Source organism: Bos indicus, chromosome 9, assembly GCF_029378745.1.
Source record: "Bos indicus isolate NIAB-ARS_2022 breed Sahiwal x Tharparkar chromosome 9, NIAB-ARS_B.indTharparkar_mat_pri_1.0, whole genome shotgun sequence".
In the NCBI taxonomy this organism is placed as follows: Eukaryota; Metazoa; Chordata; class Mammalia; order Artiodactyla; family Bovidae; genus Bos; species Bos indicus.
This window is the reverse complement of record NC_091768.1, coordinates 30,271,780-30,286,795: the sequence shown is the minus strand read 5'-3', so window position 1 is coordinate 30,286,795 and position 15,016 is coordinate 30,271,780. Positions and strand designations below refer to the sequence as shown.

The 15,016-nt window shown below is 34.1% G+C and overlaps 1 protein-coding gene across 7 annotated transcripts in view; it reads right to left on the bottom strand.

Annotated features, from left to right (window-relative positions):
• The window catches only part of TBC1D32 (TBC1 domain family member 32), a 206,220-nt gene that overhangs the window by 20,845 nt on the left and 170,359 nt on the right, over positions 1-15,016 (bottom strand). For all 7 annotated transcript variants that reach the window (XM_070795892.1, XM_070795889.1, XM_070795891.1 and 4 more), the window contains 3 exons: positions 13,520-13,635; positions 12,219-12,373; positions 1,999-2,139 (listed from right to left, as the gene is read on the bottom strand). In XM_070795892.1, the coding sequence (XP_070651993.1) occupies positions 1,999-2,139; positions 12,219-12,373; positions 13,520-13,635 (412 nt within the window). The remainder of the gene's footprint in view (positions 1-1,998; positions 2,140-12,218; positions 12,374-13,519; positions 13,636-15,016) is intronic.

Below are 15,016 nucleotides of genomic sequence, written 5' to 3'. Positions count from 1 at the left end.
TGGAAAATCCCATGGACAGAGGAGCCTGGCAGGCTACAGTCCATGGGGTCCAAAGAGTCAGACACAACTGACTGACTGAGTACAGCACATAATCTAGAATGACAAAAGGAACTCTCCTTGGCTTGAATTATTTTATATATATATATATATATATGAATAGAAAGGATTGTTGAACTTATTGTAACTAATTCCAAGCAGAATTAAACATTTTGTGATTCAAAATTCTCAGAAGAGTTTAGGTAAAAACATAGTAAGAGTCAGAATTGGCTAAGAAAGAATTGGCATTTCCACTACATGCAATTCCTTTGTTATATTTGAACTTCTTATTAAATTTCAGGAAATTTAAAATTCAACAGGCAGAGTAACCTGATACAAGTAAATGTAATAAGTGATATAAGGTCTCTTCAAAGTAAGTATATAAAAGCATATATCATAATGTGAAGAATAATGTGATGTGAACATAATTTTTTTCAAAGTATCTATATTTTAACAGAATAAAAATCTAAATTTCAAATTCAAATGTCCACTTTGACCTGAGAAAAATCTCCTTAAAGTGCACATAAGAGGAACCAATAGGTATAAATAGTAAATTGACTTTTTTAGGAGAGCATTAGGAAGTAAATAATAGGTTTATTTACTCTCACCCCATGTTAAGATGCAATAATAAAGTTCAATAAGCAAAACAGAATAATAAATACAAATATAATAATAAATAAGTAAATAGGTCAAATTATAAAATAAGTAAAAAATTATTACTCAAGAACTGAAGGGATTTGGATAGTGGAGGTTACTTTTAAAGGATATTTACAAGTCAATAAGAAGTCCACTAAGACAGATGGGCAATGAATAAAAAGATACAACTAGTTAACAAAACTGTGGAATTATAATCAACCTTATTAATGTTCAAAAAAGCCTCAAACCCTGCAAATTTTAAAAATTTAGCAATTAGTTTTGAAAAACCCAAGTACCCAGTCCTGGAGAACAGACACTCTTCATTTCTATTAGAAGAATACAAAATCAAAGCAACTTGGTATGCATCAAGAACCTTAAAAGTGTTCGTATCTTTTGATTAAGTATCTACCTTCTGGGACTCTGACCTAGAGATTCAATTCTAAAAACAGAAGAAAGATTTAAGTTTTAAAATATTAAATTTTAGCCTGATAACATAGTAAAGAAGCAATCCACACTCTACCACTGAAAGACTGACTAAGCACAGGAGGCAGACATCTTTGGCTACTGCAAATAACCACACGCCCAATACCAGGCCCTCAAGACATCATTAAACCTTCCCAGACTCCAAAAGAGAGCTTACTGTTAGATAAGATACAATATCTCACATACCAGATACTCAGTGGTGATAAGAATTCTTGCCCTCAGTTAGTCTACCTAATCCTTGCAGAAGCCTTATGAAGGAGATACTATCATTTGCAGAATGAGATACTATCATCCTATTTGCAGTAGGAGATACTATCCTTGCAGAAGCCTTATGAAGGAGATACTCCATTAAAAAGTCTACATGTCATAGATTTCCAGAATGTCTATGTCTTGAGTAGCTGAAACAGAACTCAAAATCTGTGAATGCCAGAGATCTAATGTAATGGTAATGTGCAAGACCTAGGGGAAGCCAGCTTAAAGATTTAAACACATATAGAACCTGATAGGCTGCAGTCTGTGGGGTCGCTAAGAGTCAGACACGACTAAGTGACTTCCCTTTCACTTTTCACTTTCATGCATTGGAGAAGGAAATGGCAACCCTCTCCAGTGTTCTTGCCTGGAGAATCCCAGGGACGGGGGAGCCTGGTGGGCTTCCGTCTATGGGGTCATACAGAGTTGGACACGACTGAAGCGACTTAGCAGCAGCAGCAGCAGCAGACATATAACTATTTACAAAATGATTGATTAATTTTAATGTGTTTCCTGTATTTGATGAGAATATAATTTTCTTTGCAAAGACACTGAGCTCTGGGAGTTGAAGAAATACTATTTTCCATGAATTACCTGTGATGGTGCAAAACCAGACATGTGAAAAGCTGAAAATACAAGTGGCACCTCCGCTTTCAGTAGCATTTCAATATAGTGAGTGCTGCAAAAATACACTGGATGAATGCCAGATTCTATAGTGTCAATAGGCAGGTACCTCTGCATGAAAGAGAAAAATCGAGAATTAATGAATTTAAAAACAAACTTATCTAAATCCTATGCTTTAAATTAGTACTTCAAAATTAACATGGTGGCATAACAACCTACTGCAAATTTTATGTAAATTAAAATGTTAGAACGTTAAACACCAAAGAAAGATTAAACCTCAATAAAGGCAGTATGATACTTTCCTTCTGAGATAATGAATACAATTAACACTTTGTAATTTTGACAAATTCAATCTCTATGGAATAATGGAGATGGGTATTACATGAAAGAATAAATATATAAATAAGTACATTAGTAATAAGTGCTTTACATTTTAATTCTAAGCATATTTCAATATTTTTATATTATCCTTGACTTTAGTTAATGACTCTAAAATATCAAAAGAGTTTATACAGTTTGTCAGCTCTTAAGATATTTGCCTAATCGGCTTTTTCTAAGCTAATGTTAAATAACCCAAATCTAAACCTGAGTTACTAATAATTGAACTGAGAAATCCATAAGAAATTCATCTCTAAAATTGTGGTGCATCCTCATTAATGAATTCAGGCTATCTATCTATCTATCTATAATTTATTTCATATATTTTGTATTTATTTATATTTCTATGTATATATATCATATATGTATAGATACATATATACATATACTTACAAATGCATTTTTCAGCAATTTCTTCATAAAGTAGGTTATTTCAATTTAGTTCTTGAGTACAATTTATCATCATGAATGCTGTATGCTTTAATGTTACTGTAAACTCAACATCTAGTAAACTCAACATCTAACCACAATACATTTTTTAAACAAAGAACAAACTTGAAGATGTAATTTTGAGTTAAGAAAAATTATTAGACTAGCAATTATATCCTACAGACTGATAAAAAATTGGATACTCAAATTGGATCTGCTATCATAATAAAACATGAAAACTATTGATAGATCACTGATTTCAGAAATTTTCATATATAACTCAAATTTAAATTTACCTTTTCATCTTTATTGGGCAGCTCAAACTTTTTTAATAAAGGAAAGTTAATACTTGAAAATCAAAACAAATCAAACACACATATAACAATTACATGAGTTAAAATGAGAATTTTTTCAAATTTCATTGCTAAACTGTTTTTAAGAATTTATGTTTGAGTTATATAAGAAATTCAGTGATTTACCAGTAGTTTTCATGTTTTATCATTCATTATGATAAATAATGATTTACCATTTCATATTGGAGAAATATGTATTTGTGGAAACATAGAGCTATAAATTTATGTTTTATAATAGGTTCTTAGGGATTTATCTCACAGCACACACAAAAATTAATATTACATATTAATGACTGAAGATATATGCATTATATTAAATGAACATCTTGTAGTCAACTTCAGATGGATGTTCAGACAAAGAAAATTAGTTTTTTATTAAATAGCTAAGAATAAATATATGAACTGAATGAGAATTAGCATCCTTTGATTTATCTTCTTTTGTTGAGTACACAATGTGTTTTCACTGATTACTAGTTGCAGAGTAGAATTAATGAGTCTAATAAATACACATAAGAGCAAAAAAATCAACTCATACATATACAATACTTTAATTTTCAATGCAAATTAGATAACAATTTTCTGAATATACATATAATAAGAGTGTAAAAATAATATATTTTAGAAATATTCTTACACTGGTCTCTAAGTTGCTTAATACAAAATATTTAGGTTTGTATAGACATGGGGACAATAGATTAATTAATTATCTCAAAGAAAAAAAACATTATTATGTAATGGATTCCCAAAGATAAGGCAAGAATTCTTCTACTCTTATGAATTATACTCTGTTGGAAGAAATTATGCCACAAATTTTGGTAACCAACAAAACTCCTAGCACCAAGACTTACACAGAATAGCTACTCAACAAACTGACTGAAAGACAATAAGATACTAATGATTATACCCTGTAATTACAGTAAACTCTCTTATAACAACAGAAGTTTTGTTAACTGGTCTATTATCATTTCATAATTCTCAGTTCAGTTTAGTTCAGTTCAGTCGCTCAGTCGTGTCCGACTCTTTGCCACCCCATGAATCGCAGCACATCAGGCCTCCCCGTCCATCACCATCTCCCGGAGTTCACTCAGACTCATGTCCATCGAGTTGGTGATGCCATCCAGCCATCTCATCCTCTATCGTCCCCTTCTCCTTCTGCCCCCAATTCCTCCCAGCATCAAAGGCTTTTCCAATGAGTCGACTCTTCGCATGAGGTGGCCAAAGTACTGCAGTTTCAGCTTTAGCATCATTCCTTCCAATGAACACCCAGGGCTGATCTCCTTTAGAATGGACTGGTTGGATCTCCTTGTAGTCTAAGGAACTCTCAACAGTCTTCTCCAACACCACAGTTCAAAAGCATCAGTTCTTCGGTGCTCAGCTTTCGTCACAGTCCAACTCTTGCATACATACATGACCACTGGAAAAACCATAGCCTTGACTAGATGGACCTTTGTTGGCAAAGTAATGTCTCTGCTTTTCAATATGCTATCTAGGTTGGTCATAACTTTCCTTCCAAGGAGTAAGCGTCTTTTAATTTCATGGCTGCAGTCACCATCTGCAGTGATTTTGGAGCCCAAAAAGATAAAGTCCGCCACTGTTTTCACTGTTTCCCCATCTATTTCCCATGAAGTGATGGGACCAGATGCCATGATCTTATTTTTCTGAATGTTGAGCTTTAAGCCAACTTTTTCACTCTCCTCTTTCACTTTCATCAAGAGGCTTTTTAGTTCCTCTTCACTTTCTGTCATAAGGGTAGTGTCATCTGCATATCTGAGGTGATTGATATTTCTCCCGGCAACTTGATTCCAGCTTGTGCTTCTTCGAGCCCAGCATTTCTCATGATGTACTCTGCACAGAAGTTAAATAAGCAGGGTGACAATATACAGCAGACAATATACAGACAATATACAGGGTGACAATGTACAGTATGATGTACTCCTTTTCCTATTTGGAACCAGTCTGTTTTTCCATGTCCAGTTCTAACTGTTGCTTCCTGACCTGCGTACAGGTTTCTCAAGAGGCAGGTCAGGTGGTCTGGTATTCCTATCTCTTGCAGAATTTTCCACAGTTTACTGTGATCCACATAGTCAAAACCTTTGGCATAGTCAATAAAGCAGAAATAGGTGTTTTTCTGGAACTCTCTTGCTTTTTCGATAATTCAGCCGATGTTGGCAATTTGATCTCTGGTTCCTCTGACTTTTCTAAAACCAGCTTGAACATCTGGAAGTTCACGGTTCACATATTGCTGAAGCCTGGCTTGGAGAATTTTGAGCATTATTTTACTAGCGTGTGAGATAAGTGTAACTGTATGGTAGTTTGAGCATTCTTTGGCATTGCCTTTCTTTGAAATTGCAATGAAAACTGACTTTTTCCAGTCCTGTGGCCACTGCTGCGTTTTCCAAATTTGCTGGCATATTGAGTGCAGCACTTTCACAGCATCATCTTTCAGGATTTGGAATAGCTCAAGTGGAAATCCATCACCTCCACTAGCTTCGTTTGTAGTGATGCTTTCTAAGGCCCACTTGACTTCACATTCCAGGATGTCTGGCTCTAGGTCAGTGATCACACCATCGTGATTATCTGGGTCGTGAAGATCTTTTTGTATAGTTCTGTGTATCCTTGCCACCTCTTCTTAATATCTTCTGCTTCTGTTAGGTCCATATCATTTCTGTCCTTTATTGAGCCTATCTTTGCATGAAATGTTCCCTTGGTATCTCTAATTTTCTGGAAGAGATCTTGAGTCTTTCCCATTCTGTTGTTTTCCTCTATTTCTTTGCATTGATTGCTGAGGAAGGCTTTCTTATCTCTTCTTGCTATTCTTTGGAACTCTGCATTCAGATGCTTATATCTTTCCTTTTCTCCTTTGCTTTTCGCTTCTCTTCTTTTCACAGTTATTTGTAAGGCCTCCCCAGACAGCCATATTGCTTTTTTGCATTTCTTTTCCATGGGGATGGTCTTGATCCCTGTCTCCTGTATAAAACTCTAATTTACAGCTAATGATATTCATAAACCAGATCAATGACCGCTCTGAGCGACATGAATATAACAGAGAATCTTATGAATCATCAAATTATAAATTATATTTGTTATACTTCTAGTGTTCTGATATATTTTGGTTAGTCACAACTCTTGGAAAGGATGGTAACTCAATAAAAGGTAACTCTAAAGAAAATTCGGAACATAGAATTAAGCAGAACACATACAGGATCACATCAATTAACAGATCACCTAAGTAACATATAAACTAGCCTGATATCATGGAAAAAGTTATCAGTAAAACTTTTGGTTTGGGGTATACTAAAACTGGCATGATACGAATCCATATGTTCATGTTATGCCGTTTCTTAGAGTATTTGGCTTTAATGATTAAAAATGAAAGATATGTGCTTAAAGAAAAACACAGTATGCAGTCTTAGTTTTTTTTCTTTCACTACAGGCGGTTTTGATGACTCATTTTATTCCTAACACTAAGGAAAACTTATGGATATTAAATAGAAAGACGCTAGTAGAAAGAAACTTTCCAAACCCATCCAAACTGATCCAATTCAATCCAGTCCAATCCTGTCCTCCACGCTAGGGATCTGTAGGCAGAGAACAGGCTGTATTTTATTGGCATTGCTGCAGTTACTCTGTGAAGCATGTGCATCATGCACACCATGCAGAGGCCTGAAGAGAAAACTCGGAGATACCTTTTTGATTCAATTAATTCTAAAAAACAGTATTTCTCCTCTCAGAAAAAAAAGAACCACACATAGGAAAAAGGAATCTTCTAAGATTCGAAGTCACATATATGAAGGGGAAAGGACTTTACCGCTTATCCTCTTCCCAGTAAGTGATTGGTTACATGACTTACTACTGTTAATCCCTTGCAGATAGGTTACAAAGTGTGCCATGACATGCTGATAATTATAACATTTAAATCTAAATGAACATTTCAATGCTATTAGAATTTTTAACTTTAAACCTCCTGTGTTGGATTATTATTAATTTATTTTATGAAAAGGATGATACAGATATTCACACATTTAACTATATAAAATAATTAAATGAATATAAAGTGACTATCCTATTCCATGACACTTCCTTGTAGAACTACACTAGTTAATCAGAATGCAACTTTATCCTGATTTATCATCAAGGAAGTTTTGTTTCTAAGTGAATTAAAATACTTCAGTTTTTATTTCAATTTAATTTGTTATCCTTTCTCATCTTTCAACTAACAGAGACGGCATACATGATTGTTATTTTTACTATAACTATTATTTGAGATTAGGTATTCCTCCATGGAAATAACTGATTTCTTGATCTGTCTTAATCTATATTTATTAACAGCTTTGATGTTAACAATTAGTCAAACTGATTCTTGATGAAATTCCATAAAGAATGATTATTTAATCACTCATGAAGAATTTTCTTAAAGACAAAATTGGAAGATAATTTAACTATATCAGTACATTAAAGGGTTCTTCTTGTCTAAATGGCTTAAGGACACATTTTTTTCAAATGATTTTTATCTCACAGTAATAGAGTTTATAAATTTTTGAAAACTTTAATATTTCATTATTTCCTATATTGTTTCTCCTAAGCCAAATTTTAAAATCTTTTTGATGCAATTTGTTTATAAGACTTTTAAGAATGTAGGGGAGCTCTCTTAAATACATTTTCTAAGGTAATGAAAGCCTACTGTCTTTTACATTTGTTGCTATTGTTCAGTCACTCAGTCCTGCCTTATTCTTTGCAACCCCATGGACTGCAAAGAGTTGGACACAACTCTTTGTGACCTACTGCACATGCACACACATGGACTGCAGCACACCAGGCTTTCCTGTCCATCACCAACTCCCAGAGCATGCTCAAATTCATGTCCATTGAGTCAGTGATGCCATCCATCCAACCATCTCATCCTCTCCTGTCCCCTTCTCCTCTTGCCCTCAGTCTTTCCCAGTATGAGGGCCTTTTCCAATCAGTCAGCTCATCAGGTGGCCAAAGTATCGAAGCTTCAGCATCAGTCCTTCCAATGAATATTCAGGGTTGATTTCCTTCAGGACTGATTTGATCTTCTTTCAGTCCAAGGGACTCTCAAAAGTCCTCTAGCACCAGTTCAAAAACATCAATTTTCAGCACTCAGCCTTCTTTATGGGTCAACCCTCACATTCGTACAAGACTACTGGAAAAACCAGTTTTGACTAGGCAGACCTTTGTTGGCAAAATGATGTCTCTGCTTTATAATATGCTGTATAGGTTGATTATAGCTTTTTTTCCAAGGAGCAAGAGTCTTTTAATTTCATGGCTGCAGTCACCATCTGCAGTGATTTTCGAGCACAAGGAAATAAAGTCTGTCACTATTTCCACATTTTACCCATATATTTGCTATGAAGTGATGGGACTGGATGCCATGATCTTAGTTTTTTGAATGCTGAGTTTTAAGCCAGCTTTTTCACTCTCCTCTTTCACTTTCATCTAGAGGCTCTTTAGTTCCTCTTTGCTTTCTGCAATTAGTGTGGTATACCTGAGGTTATTGATATTTCTCCCAGCAATCTTGATTCCAGCTTGTGCTTCATTCAGCCCGGAATTTCGCATGATGTACTCTGCATATAGGTTAAATAAGCAGGGTGACAATATACAGCCTTGACATATCCCTTTTCCAATTTTGAACCAGTTCATTATTCCATTGCTTTTTGACTTGCATACAGGTTTCTCAAGACAGGTAAAGTGGTCTGGTATTCCCATCTCTTTAAGAATTTTCCACAGTTTGTTGTGATTCACAAAGTCAAAGGCTTTAGCGTCATCAATGAAGCAGAGGAGATGTTTTTCTGGAATTCCCTTATTTTTTCTATAATCCAACGGATGTTGACAATTTGATCTCTGGTTCCTCTGCCTTTTCTAAATCCAGCTTTACATCTGCAATTTATCAGTTCACATATTGATGAAGCCTAGCTTGAAGGATTTTGAGCATTACCCTGCTAGCATGTGAAATGAGCATAACTGTACGGCCGTTTGAACATTCTTTGGCATTGCCCTCCTTTGGGATTGGAATGAAAACTGACCTTTTCCAGTCCTGTGGCCATTGCTGATTTTTTTAAATTTGCCGGCATATTGAATGCAGCGCTTTAACAGCATCATCTTTTAGGGTTTAAAATAGCTCAGATGGAATTCCATCACCTCTACTAGCTTTGTATGCAGTAATGCTTCTAAAGGCTCACTTGACTTCACACTCCAAATGTCTGGCTCTAGGTGAGTGATCACACCATGTTTATCCAGGTCAATAAGATCTTTTTTGTACAGTTCTTCTGTGTATTCTTGCCACCTCTTAATATCTTCTGCTTCTGTTAGGTCCACACCATTTGTGCCATTTACTGGGCTCATCTTGGCATGAAATGTTCCCTTGGTATCTCTCATTTTCTTAACGAGATCTCTAGTCTTTCCCATTCTATTGTTTTCCTCTATTTCTTTGCACTGATCGCTGAGGAAGGCTTTCTTATCTCTCCTTGCTATTCTTTGGAGCTCTGCATTCAGATGGGTATATCTTTCCTTTTCTCCTTCGCCTTTTACTTCTTTTCTTAGTGATTTTTAAGGCTTCTTCAGACAACCATTTTGCCTTATTGCATTTCTTTTTCTTGGGGATGGTTTGGCCACCATTTCCTGTACAATATTATGAATCTCTGTCCATAGTTCTTCAGGCACTCTATTATATATAATCCCTTGAATCTATTTGTCACTTCAACTGTATAATCATAAGGGACTTGAATGACCTAGTAGTTTTCCCTACTTTCTTCAATTAAAGTATGAATTTTACACATATCTATCTAAATATTAATTCATACATTCACCATATTTACTGAATAATTATGGTGGGGCATGTCAGTGGATAAAACCTTGCCCCAGAGAGATTACATTTAAGTGTGTAAGTAATAAATAAATACATAAATTAAGGAGCATATTTGGAATCAATATAGACCATGGAACAAAAGGAAAAGAAAAAATAGAACATGGGAATGGGGTTCAGGGCAAACAGGCTGAAGCTTTTTGAGGTTAATTACATTAACATGGTATTGTGCTAAAGATGGTGGAAAAGTCTGTGCTATTAATGGCTAAAGCTAGTGTCTTTAACATGTCTTTTGGCAAATGCAGATTTGCATATTTTGTCAACCTGCATAGAAAGTGTCAGTGTAATGCTTAGAACCAATGGAACAAATATAGTAGAAAAGGGCCACTTTTAAAGTAATATATTAAATCTTCTACCGTAGGCACTAACAAGTAAAGTGACACAGCAAAAAAAAAAAAAAACAAAAAAAAAACAAAAGATTAAATGAAAAGTTTAAATAAAAAAACATTTAAACTATGGAGTGGTGATTATACAGACATTAGTAACTGCACTTAGCTAAGAGTTCTAGACAGAATCCTGGAAGAGCAATGTTAGCAGAATGTTATTTGCTTTACAAAGACAGGAAAACAAACTACTGGTAATAAAATATTCAACTTGGTATATCTATAGTTGAAAAGAAAAAAATGATACTAAAGAAGGCATTACATGAGTCTTCACTGACGATATAGCTGCACTAACAGAAAAGTATAAAGCTTTACATTGAGTTCATTCTAAAACCCCTGAGTAATGTCACTCCATTCCATTATCAAATGATGCTATCAAAATGGTTAATCTAATAAACTCAAAGCAATTAGAGTACTGCCTGATTTCAGTTTTAGGGGAAGAAATGCTATTAGACAACATCACTCGTGTTAAAAGTAAAATAATATGTCAGAAAAAAGGTTTAAAGAGTCAAAGCAGAAATGCAACTTTATAAAATTATAGTTAACAGCAGTTCACTGGTGATGTCTGGCAGGGTCACAATCTGAACCCTAAAGTAGAATACTTAAAACTAGTGGCATGTCAGTATCTTTTCAAAAGACTTGACATGAAAGTGTGTGATGGACTTAAAAATTTTTCTCTCATTTACAAATGTAAGGTAAAAACTCTTTTGATAAGCATTCTTATCAAATTCTTATCAAAGCAGATATTCTAAATCTTCATGTACAATTTAAAGAATTGTCCAAATTCTGGTTAACAGAAGGAAAATTGTTCCACTGATTGAAGAAAAGCTAGTACATACTCTTTTGTCTTTGGTTCCTCCTTTTATGTGAGCAAATTTCTAGACACAGTTAAGTACAAGCAGGAGAATGTCTTATTCAGGAATTGCATATAGCTATTTCAGACATAAATTATAAAATTTTAACATTTAATGTATTCCTTGGTGCTTTGTGTTTATTTTCTTTATCACAAATACTTATTTTAAGAACATGTAATAAATGCTTTCATTTAACTTGACATAGATACTCTCTAGTCCCCTTAACTCTCTAGTACCCTTATTCTTGGGTACTGTGTGACTCCGCTGTCCAAGTTCAGTCTGTCATGAAAAGCACTAGCATGGCTTATAATGGACACTTTCCCCAAGTTGGAGGTCTTAAATGCAGTAAGTAAGTAAAACAAAATGCAGAATCATGAATAAATTAGGGATATACTTACCTCTAAACTAAACTTGGATCCCAGAGAACTAGTAAAATCTTTAAATAAAAAAATACACTATAATATCTTAATCAAAACTCATCATAGATTGCCAAAATGTATATAAAATTAGTATGCTTTTCCTCTATACAATATGGATACAATTTCAACTAACATATTATTTTCTTATACTATAATTTAACCAGAGATTATAACAAAGCAACAATAAAAATAGTCATTCAAAGGTTTTCTATTTATATATGGAATTTTCCAATTAAATGACAAGTTTAAAATTTAATAATGCACCTATTATTATTAATCCTTCATTCAGTTATCATTAGGTAACACAGCAAGTATTTGAGAAAATACCAAATGTGTATCTTCAAAATGAATCACTCAAAACTGCATTCAGACAGAAAATGAATAGAGTATATAACACACTCTACAAATAAAATAATAAGATCCTATTGAATCTAAAGAGGATTTTCCTTAAAATTTAAAACATTCCTATAAAACAGACTGAAAGGTCTTACAGAAATATGTAGTCTTGGCAACCAAAGGAAAGCTGAAGTCAGAAGCCTGGAGAATTGCTGAAGAAATTGGAATGTTTTGTCTTTGTCACCCAACATTATTATGAACAAAGAAGATACAAACCAGTCATGGCTAGTGTAATTCCTCTGCAAGCAGACTGAAAAGCACAGTTAAGGAACTTCTATAATATTTTATCTTACATGGTGAAATACTAGAACTCCATAAATACTCATTTCCAGAATCTCTATCAAGAAAGATATTAACGATAGTTAGCCCTCATTTTGTCTTCAACCAGCTTATAAGCTATTGATGTAAACGCCTGTGTGCATGCTCAGTTGTGTTTGACTCTTTGCCAGTCCGATGGACTGTAGAATGCCAGGCTCCTCTTTTGCCATTTCCTTTTCCAGTAGATCTTCCCAACCCAGGGATCAAACCTGCATCTCTTGTGCCTCCTATATTGGTAGGCAGATTCTAAAATTAAACTTTATTAATAAAAAAACTACTTGCACAGTAACTATTTTAATATACTATTTGTTGACATGTCCAGGGGAGGCCAAAATCACCAGCAACAAGAGGAAGAAACTATACGCTTTGTGGAAACACACTGTTCAAGTCATTAACACAACAGTACCATCCTTTCTCTAGATTAGGTTATCTGTCAAATTATTAGCATAATCAAGTATTTAAAAAGCCCACATATTTTTAGAATTCAGTAATGCAAATGACTTGTATAAACTTTTTTCTTGAAGTCAAACTCTATTTCTGAAAGATAACCAATACAAATAAAATAAATGGATATTTTATTCTCATTCTGTGTCTGTGTGAAGTTGCTCAGTCGTGTCCGATTCTTTGCGACCCTGTGGACTGTAGCCCGCCAGGCTCCTCTGTCCATGGGATTCTCCAGGCAAGAATACTGGAGTGGGTTGCCATTTCCTTCTCCAGGGGATCTTCCCAACCCAGGGATCGAACCAGGGTCCCCTGCATTGCAGGCAGACGCTTTATCCTCTGAGTCAATTATTTTGATTTACTAAACCTATTTTAAAGTTTCTCTATATATACCCGAAAATATGTTCTAATAACTAATTACTCAAGATTTAACTAATACGGTTGAATTTAATAATTACTACTCAATCTAATAAAGTACCTATTTAAAATAATAGAATCAAATACTATAAAGATATAGCAAATCACTAATATAGGTTTAAGTATTATTTTCCTACAAAAGTTTTAAAGTATTCCGTCCAAGAATTCTGAAAAGCATATGAAGAGAGTTAAAGTACTGTCAGTCATTTACAAAGGATATGAAGAGAAGATTTTATAGAAGCTTGCTGCTGTTTCAGGAATCTCTCACAATGCTTTAAAACCAAGGTAAGATCATTTTCTGCACCATCTTTTAACAGGTTGAGGAACTTGCCATACCTAAATTAAATGTCCAGAAAACATACAAAATGAAAAATGTCAAGCCTTGCACAGTAAATTCATTTTTTAAAATTCATCAAACTGTAGTTCTCTTGAGATCTCATAGTTTTAAGTTTTCAAATTTCTACCTTTGGCATAACTATTATACAGAGCACTCATGAAAGAATAACACCCATATACGTACCTGATAATCATGATATATCAGAATTTGCAGTATTCATCTGGTAAATACAATAACTTTAAAGGAAAAGGAAGTAGTAATGAAAGAATAAAACACAGATACTATAGATGAGTAGTAGAATATAAGCACTTTTCCTTGAATTTAATCTACAACATGGAATGCTGACAGGCTAGCTTGACAGAATGCTAAGTCTAGAAGCAATTTGAGGGTTCATTTAGTCCAGTGATTCTACATGAGCATGGCACTGTTTTGGAAGTTTATGGGAGTGTTTTCATTTGCCACAGTGACTGGAGGACCACTGATACTTGATGAGTGAGCATCAGGAGGTTAGACATGGGACAGTCAGCCCTGCACAGTAACAACTTATAAATGCCCTACCTATTATTTGTATAGATGAAAATTTTATCTATAATTATCTGAAATTAATTGAGCTTCATATAAAATCATAATATATTAGTCTTATTTATTATACACTGAACTAAACCAAGTGTAAGTTAGGGAAAGATAGTTCCTATGCTTTGCCTGAAGCCTTCCTAAGACTGTTCATCATTTTGCAAAGTCACTTTGCTAGTGGCAACCCTCTTGTAATATTTGAAACACCAAAATAAAATCCATCTCCATTTGTAGCTGCCCCACAGCTACAATGATTCATAGGTGCCAGCTACGTCTCATACTGTAGCTGTATACAAACAACTTATTATAAGTCACTTTCCATTTATGTCTTAACAATAAGACATCAAGCTGAATTAAAAAAAATATGTGACTAGCTTGCTCATATTATCTATGGATTCCATTTTAGAATGGAAATAGGTCATTACAGTATAAAAGGCAGGTATAGGGTCACAAAACATAATCAGTGGGTTATATACCCTATGTGATATAGGTGGATGTGCTAGAATCACTATCATAGATTTTATTATAATGCTATGGATTTACAGTCTTTTTAAAAAACTTTCACATGCATCTTCTTTATACTTAATTCTGAAGATGATCCAACAGAACAGATAGAATGGGCCTGTCAAGATCCCCATTTAATAATGAAGGGCTCATACCTTAACACCCAGTCTGTTTAGCTTGTCCATTTCTTTTGAAAATTATAATTTGAGTATGAAAAATTCAAACTACTATAATTTATTTATTCTGCTTTCACTTATGCATCTATCATTAAGATACTTTTATACTCATTAACTATAGTTATAG